At 42.0% G+C, this 18,068-nt stretch overlaps 1 protein-coding gene across 4 annotated transcripts in view; it reads left to right on the top strand.

Annotated features, from left to right (window-relative positions):
* Positions 1 to 13,050, top strand: part of RPL8 (ribosomal protein L8) — a 149,819-nt gene extending 136,769 nt beyond the window's left edge. For 2 of the 4 annotated variants that reach the window (XM_070750537.1, XM_070750536.1), the window contains exons 2-6: positions 6,485 to 6,630; positions 7,129 to 7,270; positions 7,573 to 7,791; positions 10,871 to 10,986; positions 12,843 to 13,050. In XM_070750537.1, coding sequence (XP_070606638.1) covers positions 6,493 to 6,630; positions 7,129 to 7,270; positions 7,573 to 7,791; positions 10,871 to 10,986; positions 12,843 to 13,001 — 774 coding nt within the window. In that variant the 5' untranslated portion in view covers positions 6,485 to 6,492 and the 3' untranslated portion in view covers positions 13,002 to 13,050. Of the gene's footprint in view, positions 1 to 5,012; positions 5,428 to 6,484; positions 6,631 to 7,128; positions 7,271 to 7,572; positions 7,792 to 10,870; positions 10,987 to 12,842 lie in introns of those variants that run through there. The other 2 variants (XM_070750534.1, XM_070750535.1) reach the window with 2 other exon arrangements.
* Positions 13,051 to 18,068: the final 5,018 nt, after the last annotated feature.

The following is an 18,068-nucleotide window of genomic DNA, read 5'->3' on the forward strand; positions in this document are numbered from 1 at the left end:
TGAGCTCATAATAGGGCAACTCTATCAATATCAAAATGCCACTTAAATAGTTGAGCTAGTTTCAAACTAGATTTTGATTTTCTTTCTCTCTTCCTTACTCCCATTCTTTTTCTTTCTCTTTTCCTTCCTCTCTTTTTTATATCTGTTTCTCTCTCTTCCTCTCTTCCTCTCTCTCTCCTTCCCTCTCACTCTTTCCCTCTCGGCTTCTGGGCAGGTTTGGAAAACTCTGAGTTGATGATGATTTTTAAGTGAGCGATTGCTCACTGCTCAGCTTAGAGGGAACTATGCTTGGGGGTCAGACATGCTCTCATCTCGCCTTACTCGCCCTGGGCTAACGGGTTGGCAGAACGGTACGTTCGTGTTGCAAAAGAAGCATTGCGCAGGTCAGGCCCTGGAGATGTACAACAGCATCTGGACCAATTTTTGTTAACACAGCATATTACACCAAATTCCCACACACACATAAGTCCTGCTGAAATACTAATGGGAAGGAAACTTAGATCCCCACTGGATAGATTACACCCAAGGTATTGTACTCATAATTCTATGTATGTAAATCCTGAAAGACAATTGTATTTGGGTCAAAGTATTTTTGCAAAGAATTTTGATGGGGGTTTGAATTGGATGAAGGGAACAATTGTACAACAAACTGCTCCTAAAACATATATTGTAAAATTGGAAGATGGTCGAATGTGGAAGCGGCACATTGACCATTTACGAAAGCGCATTGAGACCTCCCCTGTGCAAACCGCTAACACAGACTCTTCCCCTCTAATAGACTTTAACGCGCAACCCGCTTTAATGGACATTCAAATGGACTTATCGAGCCAGGAAAGGTCCTCCAGCGACACCGAGCCATCTTCGTCCTCAGAGGCCGGTGTTGTGCCTGCCCACTTGATTCAGCGGGCCGGAGCCCAAACTCGGCCCCAGCCGCATTGTGGAGGTACAAACCGACCTCCACCGTTGGAAGCGAGGACTCAAATGATCTGCGCAGGTCGGAGAGAACCCTGCGTAGACCGAGCAGATTGGAGGATTTCGTCACATGGCTTACTTGATTGATGTATTCCTGACTAAGGAGGGAGGGGCGTTGAATCCTATGTAAATAGTTGGTTCCATGAAAAAACGCTGTCTCTGTGCAGAATCTGAAGTCGCGCCTGATTGGCTCAGATGCTGACTGTTCTCTTTTGGCGGGAGCCGCAAAAGTATAAAAGAGCGGCTGCTCTCCATGTTAAGCCAGACGTGTTCCCGCTGATTGTCACTTGTCTTTAAGAGCTGAATAAAGGAACCGTCTTGTTTAAGCCTTGTCTCTGGACGCTTCAGGTTTGGAGAGGGAAATTGATAGAAAATAGATGGAAAATTATGGCTGCCAATTTAAATCTTGATTCCTCTGCTTTAATTCAGCTACAATTTTACTCAGGCAAGGAAAGGCCATAATATACCAAGACATTGCTAATTTGTCTTATTAAGCATGGTGAGATGGACCAAGGATTGTTGCTATAGCTAAACCTTTGAGTTGGTAGAGTCTTCATCAAGTCTCCAAAGGAGATGCAGTTTTAATCCTAATCATATTAGAAGTTCTAACCGCATTAGAGGTTGAGTGATGAACATTATAACTTTTAAGAATTTTGATTAAATGATATCTAAGCTAAGGATCTCCTTACAGATGCACAGCTGATCACCAAAATATACTCAAATAATTCAATAATGGATGGGCTATAGTTATTTTCAAATTTATTTATGAACTTAATGAATTTAAAATATGCAAGAGGAAAAACTCTTTCCTGAATTGACCAGCTGTTCGAAGTTTGAAATTGAACATCCAAGAATTAATGTTTTCAAATCACTTACCCTCTATTTTCTATTTGACTGGAGTCTTAAAATACTTCCTCAAAGATATTGTTGGAAGAAAAATCCAGTTCCAGTTCCAAGCCGGGAATAAAATGGAGGCTGCTTAAGAAATAAAGGTCCATTTATTAAATCAAAATACACAGCATGCAGTTCTGAGACAGCTGACAAAATGAAGTTGAGAGTTAATGGATTTTTATACCTTCTTGATTCCTATGGGGTCATGTAGGGGTCATAGGAAAAAGGGAAAATTAAATCCTAGGTGTCACAGTTAATCTTGTCAATCTATGGCTTGCCTAATTGTGTTGTTTATCTAGAGTTTCTATCTGAACTAGTCTTTTTGGATGGATGACCAAATCTGCATTTCTAAAAGCTGGCCTCCTCAGTTTGTGCTTGGGGCAGAGAAATGGGCTGGTTTCTGCTTCCCTTAAGATTTCTCCCATTTCTCCTTTAGGGAAAATATTCTATCCTGCCCTTTTAATATTCCTCAAAATGTTTAATTCCCTAAGAAGGTGGGGGAGGGATGCTGAATTTCTACAATATCAAGACCTTTCAGAATAGTAAATTTCAAGATGTTCTACACTACAATAAATCAATATAGCTTTAAGACATCTTTGGAGGATTATTTGGATAACAGACTGCACAAAGAAGAATAGAAAAGGAACAGTTGAATGGAAGATGGAATCCTGACTTGGCAACAAACTCAGTTATATTATTAATATAAAAATGAAGCAATAGTAGGAGAAGAATACAGCCTTGTTGACTAGGTTATTTAGGTGGTTTACTTTTGACTTGGATGGTAGCACCATAGTATAATACTGTAATGTAGGTAATTTAAGATCAAAGTCCTTAAATATATAAAATCAACATATTGAGTGCCTTTAAAGAAATTTCAAAATTATCACTGAGATGTGGTAATATGAATAGTGTTTTTCCTTTTTTTATTCTTTTCCGTTCTTATTTTTTCTTTCCTTTTCTCTTTTATTCTTTCTTTATTTTTATTTTTTTCTTTCCTTCCTGGGCTTTTAAAGAGACATAAATTTGAATATTTTTTATTGTTAAGGGCAGTTATAAAATTAGGGGTTGTTTTAAATGAAAGTAGGAATGTGTTTTCTAAGGGACTGAAACACGATGGCATAGTTAGGAAAAACAGCAAATAGCCAAGAGAAATATAGATAGCTATAGCACTTTAAATATAAATGAAAGCGAAGAACATTATCTAAAATCCGGATGATAGCACTTGGAAAGGAGGTAGTACAGGATGAATGATATATACCAGAAATAATTGGATAATTAGAAAAATTTGATTCATTTGACTAAGAATTTGGTATTTGATATTGTATTGTATTATATTTTAATTTGAGGTATGTAAATTGGAATCTCTGTAAAGTGTGAAAAACAATAAAAAATTTATACACCCCACCCAAAAAATAGAATTAGTGAACATATATTGTATCACCAAAAGGAAGATAAATTATGATGAAAATGAATGGAATGATAGTGAATGATGATCACAGTCCTAGATCATTTAGCAGTAAAAAAAATATTATTCCACCAATTTTTTTTTTACCAAACTGAACCAAAACTGTTTATTTTTCCAGATCTTGCTTTGTTGTTTACTTCCAAAGTTTTACTGATTGAGGTTATTTACCAACATTATAAATAGACACACAACTCACCTCTCAGGCCATTGGAAAGCAAGATATTTAAACATAAAATTATGTGAGCTATGTAGGAAATCTATTTACATTATCCATCAGGCACAACATTCTCACGAACAGTAGTATTATAGAATGTTATAAAGCATTAATGTACTTGAGTGGGATAAGATCACTTTGTAATTTCAACATAGGATTAATGCCATGTAGAAAATAATTATACTGGAATAATAACATATCAGCATTATGATATAAAAAGCAACAGTAATATTCTTGGGACTTTGGTCAGTAATGATGAAAAATTGGACAAATTTTATAAATTTATTTATTTATTCCATAAATGGTAGAATTACAAATTAGCTCAAGAACTGAGTATGATCCTATAGCAAGTACACCACATACCTAGAGAGCATGCATTCTTTTATAGGGATCTGTAGGCAGTGCTTTGGAAAGGGGGATTTTAATGAAGGTACAATTGTCCAAATCAATGAAGCTATAATTGTTTTTATGTTCCCTTTCAGGACAAAATCTTCCCAAACTAAATTAATTCAAAACTAAAGACTAAAAAAGAGTTTAAACGAGTCGTTTGAGCTGTAGATAAAATTGAGTTTCAACCATAGATCAGTACCTTTATTCAATTTGGAATTGGCAAGGTTTTGTTATCTAATGAATATTATTTATATTTTCTGAATTGTTTACAGCCACCCTGCTTTGGAACATTTAACAGCCATTACGGACCATAACTGTATTTCTAACACAGGGGTGGTCTGCTGTCCGGAGCGGAAGGGGGGGGGGTGAGGGAACGCAGCGGGATAGCGAAAATGGAGCTCCATCCCAGAGCACCCAATTTGCACTGAAAGATGTTGAAAGAAAATGCAGGGCGTCCTGCATAAGCTATGCCCACAGCGTGGTAGTAAAAATTTTGGTAGCCCTTCACTGCTCTAACATGACATTTAAGACCAAAACCCAACAATTCCATCTGTCTTCTCCTCAAATATTGAAATGAATGTACCCAAGAAGTCATTGAAAAGGTCACAAGAAAAACTTCATTTCATTTCATTAATTATAAAACTAGTCAATTTTGATAATATTGCAATCATGTATTCAAGAGTCTTCTTTTTGCGACATTGATAATTATAATTATCTATGTGATGACTTGTTGAGTTCTTATGTTGGTACTCAACGCGTAATTCTGAGGCCTCAGTTTATTTCCATGAGCAATTGAGCCGCCACTTTACTTTTGGCTTGGGGTTTCATTCTCCGCGGAGCTTTTTTATTTTTATTTATTTTATTATTTTTATTCATTTATCATACAAATATAGTATTGTATTGTAGTATGTTTAACATAATATAAGTATAAAGTAGAGATAAAAAAGATAAAAACACATTAGGACAGGAACGGTAGGCACAAAGGCGTACTTATTGCACGCTCCTTACAGACCTCTTAGAAAAGGGGAGAGGTCTTTTTTCTTATTATACCGGTATTTTCTTTTCTTTTAAAACGCCCAGAGCACTTGAGTAATCGGGCGATCTCGAAACTGAATGAACAAACAAATACATAAATAAAGGAAAACAGGACAAGCATTCTGCGCGGAACGCAATCGGAATGCACGCAGCGCATCTCGGAAGACATTAGCGACCGAGCAAGAACAAATTCAGATTCCGGATACCAGAACTACATTACCCAGCAAACACGAGAAGGCTTGGCTTGGCGCTTTCCGTCTTAGCCGGAAGGAGTTTGTAGTGCCGTCATTGCCGCAGCTTTCTTTTTCCTGGGGCAGGCTCTGGCAGAGGTAAGAATGTCTCCGATATAGAGAAACGGTCCAGGCGTATCCGTCTCCATCGGGGGTCCGTGACCCTTCCCTGGCCTCCTCTTAATATTGTTGAGCTGCTTTGGCACCTTGTCGAACCTTTCAGAGCGAAGGTAGGGTATTTTCGGGCTCTGTAGCAAGTTAGTTTCCGCGACAAGCGAACGCCGATCCTCTTTGGCCACGAGCAACATTAAAGAAATGCGGCGAAGAGCTTTTCTGTTTCTGATGTGTTTACAAATTTATCTTCTCGTCTTTCTTTAATTCTCATTTCGAGCTGTTTTTGAAGCTCTTTATTTTCAACATGTCAGCTTTTCAGTTATTACACAATTCACAAGTGATCCGCTGTTCATTAAATCATTTTTAGCTTTTGATCAATATTTATATTCTATTTTCATACTGCCACTGCATACGAAGAACTTCAAGTTAACCTAGAAAAAGAACACTAGTTTATCTTAACATCACTTGTCCACAGAATGAGTTGAAAATTAGGCTTATGGTTTTTTTTTAAAAAACTGACGATTTAACTCCTTTAATGTTTTCAAATGGAGGTTTAAGGGATGCATAAATGATAAATAGGTCAGATTAAAAAGGATAATAGTTGTTTCAGGGTTGATTTCATCACTGTAAATGAAGATACAGAGAGATGGAGGTTTATATATTTGTTGAAATTATTTTTTAAAAAGGTATGATAGTGGGAATGTTTAGATTGAATTGTGGATAACACTGCAGCTAATATTGGTATTGTTACTGTAAGATCAGAATTTGGCTGATCACAAGAAAACTAGAGTTAGAACCAATTAGTATTTAGAAAGAACTACAGGAAAGCCCAGGCAGTACAGTAGAACTTGATTGGAAAGTCAAAAAGAAGCCTAAAGAAAGGATTGGTTTTAACAATTTTCAGACTAATCTATTTACCCAGTGTATATGCTGCTTTTTCCAAGGTGTCTTACATTATTGCAAATTAAATCTTTAATTTTATCCCAACAACCTTTAAAGTACTGAAAGAGCTGTCTTAAAGTTATTAAGTTTCCAGAGCTACAGGTGGATATATTTATGATTTTATGGGAAGCTTAACAGCTTTTATTTTAATATGTGACATTATAGTATGTATTAAATAATGAGCTTGTTCTTAAAGAAAAAATCCTAAATAACTGATTCCAGTTGTTTTTCAGTGCACAATGGGCCGTGTAATACGAGGTCAAAGAAAAGGTGCAGGCTCTGTTTTCAGGGCCCATGTGAAACACAGAAAAGGTGCAGCAAAGCTGAGAGCTATTGATTTTGCTGAAAGACATGGCTACATCAAGGGCATTGTAAAGGCAAGTATTGGGTTGTGGAGTTTCTGTGAAACAAAGTACATTTTATTAAAGTTTAAAAACAGTTTTTACTAATTAAAAAGATAATACCAAGCGAACAGACTTACAAATAGCTTGTTTAAAATCAAAGTGAATAGAGCTTCAAACTTTGTAAAGTGATGGCTCGATTGAAAGTTTTTTGAATGTCATACAAGAATTAAAATATGAATTTAAAGTTATTTAAATATAGCAAACATCTGGGTAGAATATAATAATGTATCTTAACCTTTCACCTGCAAATATACCCATCTTTTAAAATATAATCATTGTAGTGTGGATATTAAATACTTCAAGTACTTATGAATTTATGTGACCTTGCAATATTTATTTTGTGAGCATAAAAACGTCATTTTGAGCTGCAAGAGCAGAAGTCAATATTTTTAAAGTAAAATTGTAATTGTTAATTGTATTTTTGAAGTCATGCACTTCTCAAACTTCTCAAGTTTTAACTGTTTTTTCTAGGATATCATTCATGATCCTGGTCGAGGAGCTCCTCTTGCCAAAGTTGTTTTTCGCGATCCATATAGGTTTAAAAAACGAACAGAACTGTTCATTGCAGCTGAGGGCATTCATACAGGACAGTTTGTTTACTGTGGCAAGAAAGGTAAGTAAAAATTGGTGACCATTTATGATTTCTTGAAACATCTGCATCTTTTGAAAAGTTGATATTTGAGAAAAATGCTATGAAATAGAAAAGAGACATAAAGTCTGGCAGACCTTCAAAGTCAAACATCTTTGTTAAGAGCATTTGGTGCTCTCAAAAGGTTACACCCTTAGCCTTGAAGGTGCTACCAAACTTGCCAACTATTTTATTGCTGTAGATCAACATGATTCTCCCTTCCATGTAACCTCTAAGTCACTGTATTATAAAGAGCATTTTCATTCATGTAAATGCATTCCTTTCAGCTCAGCTCAACATTGGCAATGTCCTGCCTGTTGGAACAATGCCAGAAGGCACCATTATCTGCTGCCTTGAAGAGAAACCTGGAGATCGTGGAAAATTAGCTCGGGCTTCTGGAAACTATGCCACTGTTATTTCCCACAATCCTGAAACAAAGAAAACCAGGGTGAAGCTGCCTTCTGGATCTAAGAAGGTGATCTCATCTGCAAATCGAGCAGTTGTTGGTAAATATTACCCCTAAGATTTCTGAACCTAAATATGGCTGTAATCTGTAATATCTACATGAAGCCACTGGGTGAGATCCAATGACGACACGGGGTGAAGTTCTAGCAGTACGCTGATGACACTCACCTGTACATCTCCACCCCATGACAAATCAGTGAAGCTGTGGGCGTGATGTGCCGGTGCCTGGAGGCTGTGAGGGTCTGGGTGGGAGTCAACAGATTCAAACTCAATCCTGACAAGGCTGAGTGGCTGTGGGTTTTGCCTCCCAAGGACTGTTCTATCTGTCCATCCATAATTTTGGGAGGGGAAACTTTGACCCCCTCAGAGTGGGCCTGCAATCTGGGAGTCCTAGATCCACAGTGGAGACTAGAACAGTGTTTCTCAAATAGTGGGGTGGGCCCCCCTGGGGGCACATAGAGTGATACTGGTGGGGGACGCGCGATCCTGAGGAATGTGCTTTTTTACCACAGGGAGTAGGGGGTTTTGCACTGAACCAAAGCACACAGCACAGAGTAGGAGACCATGGAAAAATATTTAAGAGGGATGAAAAGAAAGGAGGAGAGAGAGATAATGAGACAAATGTAAGTCTCCCGAAAACTAAGACAAGGAACTATGATGTAGCGTATGTAATAATAATAATAATTAATAATAGTAATTTATTAGCTTTGTATGCCGCCCCTCTCCGAAGACTCGGAGCATTTGTCTTCACCTGTGACCAAGGTGGGAGACGAGGAAAGACTGGTATGTTTACTGTGTCTAAAAATGTTGGCAGCAGACAACATGAAGCCAAATAAATTAAGGCATCACTTAAACACATTACACCCCAATCACGCTGATAAGCCACTTGAGTTTTTTCATTGAAAACATGCTGAATATTGCAAACATTCGTCCTATTGGAGAATTGGGGGGCATAGTTCCCTCTAAGCTGAGCAGTGAGCAATGGCTCACTTAAAAATCATCATCAACTCAGAGTTTTTCAAACCTGCCCAGAAGCTGAGAGGGAAAGAGTGCCGCCCAGTCCCGAAGGGACTGCCGCTCAGAAACTATACTTTTCCACCCACCCCCCCAAAAAATTAGAGGGAACACTGTTGGGGTGTGTATTTACTTCTTCGGGGGGGGGGGGGGGGGTCCTAACAGAAAATAATTGAGAAACACTGGACTAGAACAACTCTCAGCTGTGGTTAGGGGAACCTTTATTATTATTATTATTATTATTATTATTATTATTATTATTATTAATTAGATTTGCATGCCGCCCTTCTCCGAAGACTCAGGGCGGCTCACAGGATACAAAAACCAACAGAATAACAAATCTAATTAATTAAAAATTACTACTAAAATTCCATATATATTAAAATCAGTCAGCCAATTCATTCACAACCACACATTACATCTCGTAAACAGGGGAAGGGGGATTGATCTAAGTGCCCCATGCCTGTCGACATGAGTTTTGAGGCTCTTGCAAAAGATGAGGAGGGTGGGTGCAAGTCGAATCTCTGGAGGGAGCTGATTCCAGAGGGCTGGGGCCACTACAGAGAAGGCTCTTCCCCTAGGCCCCGTCAGATGACATTGTCTAGCTGATGGGACCTAGAGAAGGCCAACTCTGGGATCTAACCAGTCACTGGGATTCATGGGCAGAAGGTGGTCCTGTAAGTAATCTGGTCTGATGCCATGTAGGGCTTTATAGGTCATCACCAACACTTTGAATTGTGCAACTTTGCACAGGTTGCACCAGTTGTGGCCCTATTTGGATAGGGAGTCTCTTCTCACAGTCACTCATGCCCTCATCACCTCGCGGCTGGATTACTGCAATGCGCTCTACATGGGGCTACCCTTAAAGAACATTCTGAGACTACAATTAGTACATAATGCAACTGTGCGACATGTTGCGGGTATACCCAGATGCAACCACATAACTCCAACAGTCTGCGAGCTATACTGGTTTCCAATTGATCTCCGAACACAATGTAAGGTGTTGGTTATTACCTGTATATGGCTTAGGACCAGATTATTTATGGCACTGTCGTCTGCCTCACACTTCCCAGCGACCAATTAGAACCCACAGAGTTGGTCTTCTCTGGGTCCTGTCAGCCAAGCAATGCTGACTGGTGGGATCGTGGGGAAGGGCCTTCTCTGTGGCGTCTCCATCTCCGAAACCATCTCCCCCCAGAGATTTGCACAGCCCCCATCCTACTGGCCTTCCAAAAGGCCTTAAAGACATGGTTTTGCCAGCAGGCCTGGGGCCGTTGAGCCAACAGCACTTTGCTCCAGCCAGAAGTGATGAATGATAGATGGATTAATGTCTTTTAATATTGGGTTGGGGGTTTTTACTATTATTTTACTATTGTATATTGTTTCATTGTTGTACACCACCCTAAGTCCTTCAGGAGAAAGGCAGCTTATAAATGAAATCAAATCTGAAGTTTACACTAGGGCAACACAAAATGGCACTGACAGTATAAAGATTATGAAAATATAATGGTCATTTCCTATTTCAGTAAAAGATTAATTATGCTGATATGTATGTATTTTTCAGAGTATAAGACGCACTTTAGTTTTGGTGAAAGAAAATAGAGGAAAGAATCTGCTTACCAGATATTGATCTGTCTAGCATCCTTAGTCTGGTCAGCTTCAGCACATTATTTTATCCTCTGGTTAGGGCTTTAAAAAAATCTTATTCAGAGAGAGTAACAATGAAAGAGATTGCAAGCCAGTAAGAGCTGGGAATCATTAGCACCTGGTTAGGGCTGGAAAGAAACATTTGGAGCAAATAGAGCAATGGAAAAAAAGAACCTGAAAAGACTTAGGGCTCGGAAAAGATTCTTTGCAAAGAGCAACAATGAAAGCACTTGAAAGCCATAAGAGCTGGAAACATTGTTCGCACGGGTTTAGGGTTGGGGGAAAAAGCTACATTCAGAGTATAAGATGCACCTAAATTTTCAGCCTCTCACGGAGGAAAAAGGTACGTCTTATACTCCAAAAAATATAGTAATATGATAAGTAGATTTTGAATTTAGTGTTTGCAAAAAATGTCAGGGATGATCTTTTGTGGTAATTGCACTGCTCATATTCGTATAGGTATTGTTGCTGGTGGTGGTCGTATTGATAAACCCATCTTGAAGGCTGGACGGGCCTACCACAAATACAAAGCAAAGAGAAATTGCTGGCCACGAGTCCGTGGTGTGGCTATGAATGTACGTAGTTTTTTAATTTATCATGCTGATAAGCTTTTATTTCCATTTACTATTTTGTTACATTGCCTAAAAAGAAAAAGTGTTTCAGGGGGGATATAGGTCTGTATATTACCTGTCAACATCTTAACAAACCTGCAGCTTTTCTTTGCATGTTAACAAGTTTAGGAAGATATGAATATATAGTACAGTATATGCATATGCTAGAGAAATAACTCAGGCTTTCGGCACATAATTATGTGTTGTCCTAAAGGAAGACTGTGTTTATTTTCAATTAAATGATATCTTTACAGATTATCTGAGCTTAGTCTCCAGCAGAAAATTTGATGTACCTGTGCAGCTGCTTTTTAGATCAGTCCTGCCCTGAAAGCTCTTTTACCATAAATTACTAGGAGGGAAAAAGGAATGAACTTTGGGCAGAACTTTCCTAAAGTACCTGTCTGCATACTTCCAGGACCACATCTTAAATTAATATTTTCTTGGGATTCCTCCACTATTATTTGAAAAATACTGCTTTTTAGAGAAGGTGCCACCTTTGATGCACATCCCTAGTTCTATATTAGATTATTTGGAAAAGAGGATAAAAAGAAAATTGGAAAACGGAGAAGACTTTATGATATATGAAAGATTGGTTTTGACTTACCTGTATTTCCCCAAAAATAAGGCCCAGTCTTTTGAGCTCAAACCCCAAACACTTATTTTTAGGATTGTCTTTTTGCCCCTCACTCCAATGTTTGGGTGCCCACTTTTGCTTGCTGGCAGGAGGCCATGAGGTACGCCAGTGGTGGTGAGGTTTGGGGTGGAGCTGCCCCACACACCCTGCATCAGCTTACCTCAGGGCCACCCACATCCCAAAGCCTGCCTCACCTCATGGCAGCCCCTTGTAGCATGACCTCACATGGCCGCTGGTCCACTTCTGCTTGCTCGCAGGCCAAGTGATATGTCAATGCTGCAGCCACAAGGCAGTTGTCAGGGCCTGAATGGTGTTCCTGCGGGAGCCCTGAAATAAACTGGGGGGTACAGCTCCACACTGCCTCATTTTGTGTGCTGTACCACCGGCCGTCGCTTAGCCTGTTAAGTTGTGGCTGCGAGCAAGCAGAAATAGTGAGCCAGCGGCCATGTGGGCTCCTGCTGCAAATGTTTTTTAGTGCTCCCATCATGAGGCAGTTGTCAGGGCATGGATAGCCTGGCTGCAGGGACCCTGAAGTAAGCCGGTGTATGAGCCAGCTCCATACCCCCTCACTTCATCTCATGTTGGTACCACGAGCAACCAGATGGAATGGGTAGATGGCTGCATAGGCACTTAAGTAGGGCTTATTTTGGTTTAGGGCTTACATTAGGTACACATGTAAAAACATGCTAGGTCTTATTTCCTGAATAGGTCTTATTTTCGGGGAAATGGTAGTTATGATTCTCCTCCCTCAAACCTAATGGTGAGGTTGATGTTCTTATTTTAAATCTCATAGCTAGTGTTTTAAATTGAATTCTATACTTACACTATAATGCTTTCTATATTGTTTGCAAGAGTTAAAGTCAAAAATAGTGATATAATACAACAAAATGTATAATATAAAATGGTAATACATCATTTAGATCAAAGCTAATACATGGCTATCAATTTAACATTTCAAAAGCAGAAAGCAAGAGATATTACATTCTCTTCTGGCAGATTGAACCATTTCCTAAAAATTGCTAATGCTGGTTCTTGCTTGTAATGGACAAGATGCTGTCAGAAACTTTTTCAATTTGGTAACATTAACAATAATGTCATTTGCCTAATTGGATTTTTAATTAAATTCCTTTAATATTTGAAATACCTTCCTGTTCTGCGCTTGACTTTGCTTGCTTCTCTTTCCCAGCCTGTGGAACATCCCTTCGGTGGTGGTAACCATCAGCACATCGGTAAGCCTTCGACTATTAGGAGGGATGCTCCTGCTGGTCGCAAAGTTGGTCTTATTGCAGCCCGACGTACTGGTAGACTGCGTGGGACAAAGACTGTGCAAGAAAAAGAAAATTAAATTCTTCAATTTACTATATCCAGAAATAAATGCTATCTGATTTAAAAAATGGAGTGTGAGAATTATTTTAGAAATATTTACCAAGCAATTTTGTATTTAAAAGGTAGAGTTTATTTATATAATCAAAGATCAAAAACAAAAAACCCCTTTTAATTTAATTTAATTTATTGGATTTGTATGCCGCCCCTCTCCGTAGATTCAGGACGGCTAACAACGATAAAAACAGCATATGACAATCCAATAATAAAACAACTAAAACCCCTTATTATAAAACCAAACATACACACAAACATACCATGCATAACTTGTAATGGCCTAGGGGGAAGGAATATCTCAACTCCCCCATGCCTGGTGGTATAAATGAGTCTTGAGTAGTTTACGAAAGACAGGGAGGGTGGGGGCAATTCTAATCTCCAGGGGGAGTTGGTTCCAGAGGGCTGGGGCTGCCACAGAAAAGGCTCTTCCCCTGGGGCCCGCCAAACGACATTGTTTAGTCGACAGGACCCGGAGAAGGCCAACTTTGTGGGACCTTATCGGTCGCTGGGATTCGTGCGGTAGCAGGCGGTTCCGGAGGTAATCTGGTCCAATGCCATGTAGGGCTTTAAAGGTCATGACCAATACTTTGAATTGTGACCGGAAACTGATTGGCAGCCAATGCAAGCCACGGAGTGTTGAGGAAACATGGGCAAATCTTGGAATCTTTTGTCTGCCTACCTTGGGAAAGGGAGCTTTGCTGATTCACCCAGATAAATATCTCTTCCAATCCACAATTATTACAGAAGAATAAAGGGAGGGCTATAGATAAATTCGTTATGTAGACTAGGTTCCATACAGCACAACTCTGCTTCAATTTCAGTCCTCAAAAAAATTAAGGGAGCACTTAAACAACACAATATAATTCCAAGTAAATCAAACTTCTGTGAAATCAAACTGTCCATTTAGGAAACAACACTGATTGACAATTTCACATGCTGTTGTGCAAATTCAACTTTGTACAGAACGAAGTTTTCAATGAGAATATTTCATTCATTCAAATCTAGGATGTATTATTTGAGTGTTCCCTTTATTTTTTTGAGCAGTATATATAACACATCTCATTTTTAATAAAATAGGTAATATTTAACTGTCCAAGGATGGGAACTAAGCAATGCTGAATTGAAGTCCCAGGTAATTTGGGAAAGGGAGCACAAACTACAAGCTAGGGAGGCAGATTGCCTAGTTTGCCTTTCAATATGCTTATGATCCAGCAGCCTGCCAGTGGGTGAGTTAAGATTACTTAAGGATTGAATGGGTATTGTAGCTTTATTTCCCTGGGAGTGATTCGATTGTACAAATACTGATCCTTTCTTTTTAAAAAGAGATTAATATATGCACCAAAATGAATCTCTGGAAAATACAACATTGGTGTAAGACTACCTAGAGTCTGAAATTGGATGAGAAGGAGCTTGGCATTTATAGGTTGGAGCATCAGCTCACAAATGCTGTAGGAGAGCCTAGGCCTAGATTATATCACACAAGAAGCATTTAACAAATGTTAAAGAAAATAGACTTAAGATGTTGAGACAAACAAACTGCTACCAGAGTAGATTCTTGATAAAAGCAATTTTTAAAAATTATTTAATTTTAAAGGGCAAATGTTGGTAGCAAAAGTACCTCTATTCTTGTAAATAACCACTCAAAAGCTTGTCAGTATAGCTTTATAATATACAATAAGTAATGGGTATACAGTGATCCCCCGGGTATTGCGATCCCGATCATTGCAAACGGGCTAAATCGCGATTTTTCAACCCGGAAGTAAAAACACCATCTGCGCATGCGCGCCCTTTTTTTTATGGCCACGCATGCGTAGATGGCGCCGGGCAGATCAGCTGCTGGGCGGCTTCCCTGGGTCTTCCCCCCCCTCTTGCTGGCGGGAGGGCGAGAAGCCCCCCCAGCACCCGCTCGCCCGCCGCTCGCCCGCCCTTCGCCCGGCCACCCGCCGTTTGCTCGCTGCTCGCCCGGCCACCCGGGTTTGGGGGGGTGCTGGCAAGCCCCCCATGCCGGCGGCGACGTTTTAAAACAGCCGCGCGGCTTCCCAACTGAGTCCCGAAGCCAAACGCGGAAGTTCGCTTCAGGACTCACCTGGGAAGCAGCGCGAGCGAACGGCGTGGGCGGGCGAAGGGTGGGCGCGCGGGCAGGCAGGCGGCGGACAAGCGGCGGGCGGACAAGCAGCGGGCGCGGCAGCAGCGAGGAGTTTGCGTGGGCGGCGGGGAAACCCCAATCGTCGGCTCCTCGCTGCTGTGGCGGAAGTAAAAACACCATCTGCGCATGCGCAGATGGTGTTTTTACTTCCGCAGCGCTACTTCGCGAAAACCGATCATTGCGAGGGGTCCTGGAACGGAACCCTCGCAATAATCGGGGGATCACTGTATTGGGAATTCCAGATGTTTATTGTATTAGTGTTTTTCATTCGTTACTAATTTACATTGATCTTTTGGCACATAGGAATGTGCAATGTAAGGGGTATTTAGTTTTCTTTGTGGCATCAAGGGACCAGTTTAGACAATTGCCATGGACTTAAAATTTATTCTAGTATAATAGCTATCCTTATTCTGAAAATAAGATGGGAGACTAGTTAAACAGCAATTCTTTACAAACAATGGAAGATTGTGAACATTTTTATAACTCATGTTGAGTAAGAGAAAACCTGGGTAGAAACCCATATTTGTATGCAACACATCTATTGGCACAGCAGCATGTTCCACCAGCTTATTTTTAATCTAAAGAAAGTTCTTTTGGAAACCAAGGAAGATTAACCAGTGGAACGGCTTGTCTTCAGAAGTTGTAGATGCTCCATTACTAGAGGTTTTAAAGAAAAGATTGGACAGCCATAAGTCTGAAATGGTATATGGCAGTGATGGCGAACCTTTTTTGGTTCACGTGCCCAAAGGGTGTGCATGTGCACCACCCTGCGCTGCCCCTGTGCATGTGCACAATCCCCCTCCCAACCCCCATGTGCACAGGCCTCACTGAAGCCTGGGACGGTAAAAAACAGCCAAACGGGCAAACTGGAAGTTTGGAAAATGGACTTGAAGTTTTCCATTGTGTTGTTTTTCATACTCCAGAGCCTTCAGGGAAGCATCCTGAAGCCTCTGGAATGTGAAAAACAGCACAATGGAAAACTGCAAGTCCATTTTCCAAACTTCCGGTTTGCCCATTGGGGTATTTTTTGCATCCCAGGGCTTTAGGGAAGCTTCCCGGAAGCCTCCTGAGGGTGAAATGGCCTTCCCCAAGACCAAAAATCATTTGGCCAGCTCGCTTATGCGCACTGGAACTGACATAGAGCAATGCCTCGTGTGCTGTCCAATATGGCTCTGCGTGCCACCTGTGGCACGTGTGCCATAGGTTCACCATCACTGGTATATGATTTCTGGTTTGAGCAGGGCGTTGGTCTAGAACAGCGTTTCCCAACCAGTGTGCCGCGGCACACTAGTGTGCCGCGAGACATGGTTAGGTGTGCCGCGAGGCTCCTAGGGAAGCTCCAGCTGGGCGGGGTGCTGCCGGCATAGATCCCTGTAAACTGCAGTGAGCTGGGGTGCGGGCAAATTCCAAGCATGGCGCACCCTTTTTCAAGCTAGCGCACAGGAGCCCGCCTTCCCTGCCCAACAGCTGATCTGCCCCTCCCAAGCTGTGGGCGGGGGAGAAACCCCCGGCTTCTCTGGCTCTAGGCTCTAGGCTGCAGTCGCGTGCGCCTACCTCCCCTGCGACCTCATAAGAAGGCAAAACATGGCCTCCTTCCCTGCCAAGCATCAAGGCCACAGAGGAGGCACGGAAACTTTTACAAACATTGGAGCCCGGCTTGGCTCCTACCGCGGAGATGGCAGCGGAGCCTGCGACTTCTCCTATTCCTCCTCCTCCTCCGGCCGCCGTCCTGCTGTGCTCCTTGTCTGAGCAGTCCCATCGCATGTGTCCCAGCACCCCTGCCTGAGTGTCGTCCTGTGGATGGTCTTGGGCTTCACAGTCGCTTCCTGGTTCCCTCTCCTCCCACCGCCTGTGTCTCCCACCGTCACCTCCCACCAAGCCGGCGGCCGTTGCCGTGGGTTCCTCGAGTGGGAGCTGCCGCTTCCCTCCGGCCAGCCCAGCCACGCTGCCGTAGAAAGCACAGAGGTTATTGCCACCGCTTCTGCCTCCACTCAGGGAGCCACCATGGTCACCGCGCCTTTTCCTCTCGCTCAGCTCAACCACGATGGCTCCCTGAGTGGAGGCAGAGGCGGCGGCAATAACCTCTGCACTTTCTACGGCAGCATGGCTGGGCTGCCTGGAAGGAAGCGGCAGCTCCGGCCCGAGAAATGAGACGCTGGCGGTAGACACAGGCGGTGGGAGGAGAGGGAACCAGGAAGCAACCGTAAAGCCCAAGACCAGCCACAGGACGACCTTCAGCCAGGGGCGCCGGGACTGCGCGCAGCCATGGCGGGAGTAGCATGAGAGAGGATTCCATCCCACGAGGAGACGCCTACCGAGCTGCAGGTCCCGCTGCCGTCGCCTTCTTTCCCTCCGCCTGTTTCTCCTCATGCAGCCTGAGCCCGCCTTTGCGAGTCCGCCCTGGCTTTCGCTTCGCCCCATGATTTCCCCGCAATTTCATCCAGGCCACCTCTTGCCTCCTTTTGAACTGCGGGAAAATCTGCAGGCGAAGCAAAAGCCAGGGCGGGAGAGAAGCGCGGGGGTGGGGAAGGAGGAGAGCCCGTCAGCGCTTCCCCTCCGCCAAGCTGCCTGCTTGTCCTCGCACCTCGTTGCTACCTCCTGCCTTTTTCCAGCGGCCTTTGGAAGGCACCCAGGGAAGGGGGGGATTGGGGGTGGCTGCAGCGGCTTCTCATCCTCCTCATCCGGCTGCTAACAAAAGATAGATAGCAAGAGAGGCAGAGAGAACAAGGGAGAGAGAAAGACATATAGGGAGGGAAGGAGGGAGAGAGAAAGAGAGCAAAAAAGAGAGGAAGAAAGAAAGAGGGATGGAGAAAGAAGGGATGGAAGGAAGAGAAAGAGTGAGGGAGAAATAGAGCGAAATGGAGGAAGATTTTTTTTGTGTCAAAA

Source organism: Erythrolamprus reginae, chromosome 4, assembly GCF_031021105.1.
Source record: "Erythrolamprus reginae isolate rEryReg1 chromosome 4, rEryReg1.hap1, whole genome shotgun sequence".
Taxonomy (NCBI): Eukaryota; Metazoa; Chordata; class Lepidosauria; order Squamata; family Dipsadidae; genus Erythrolamprus; species Erythrolamprus reginae.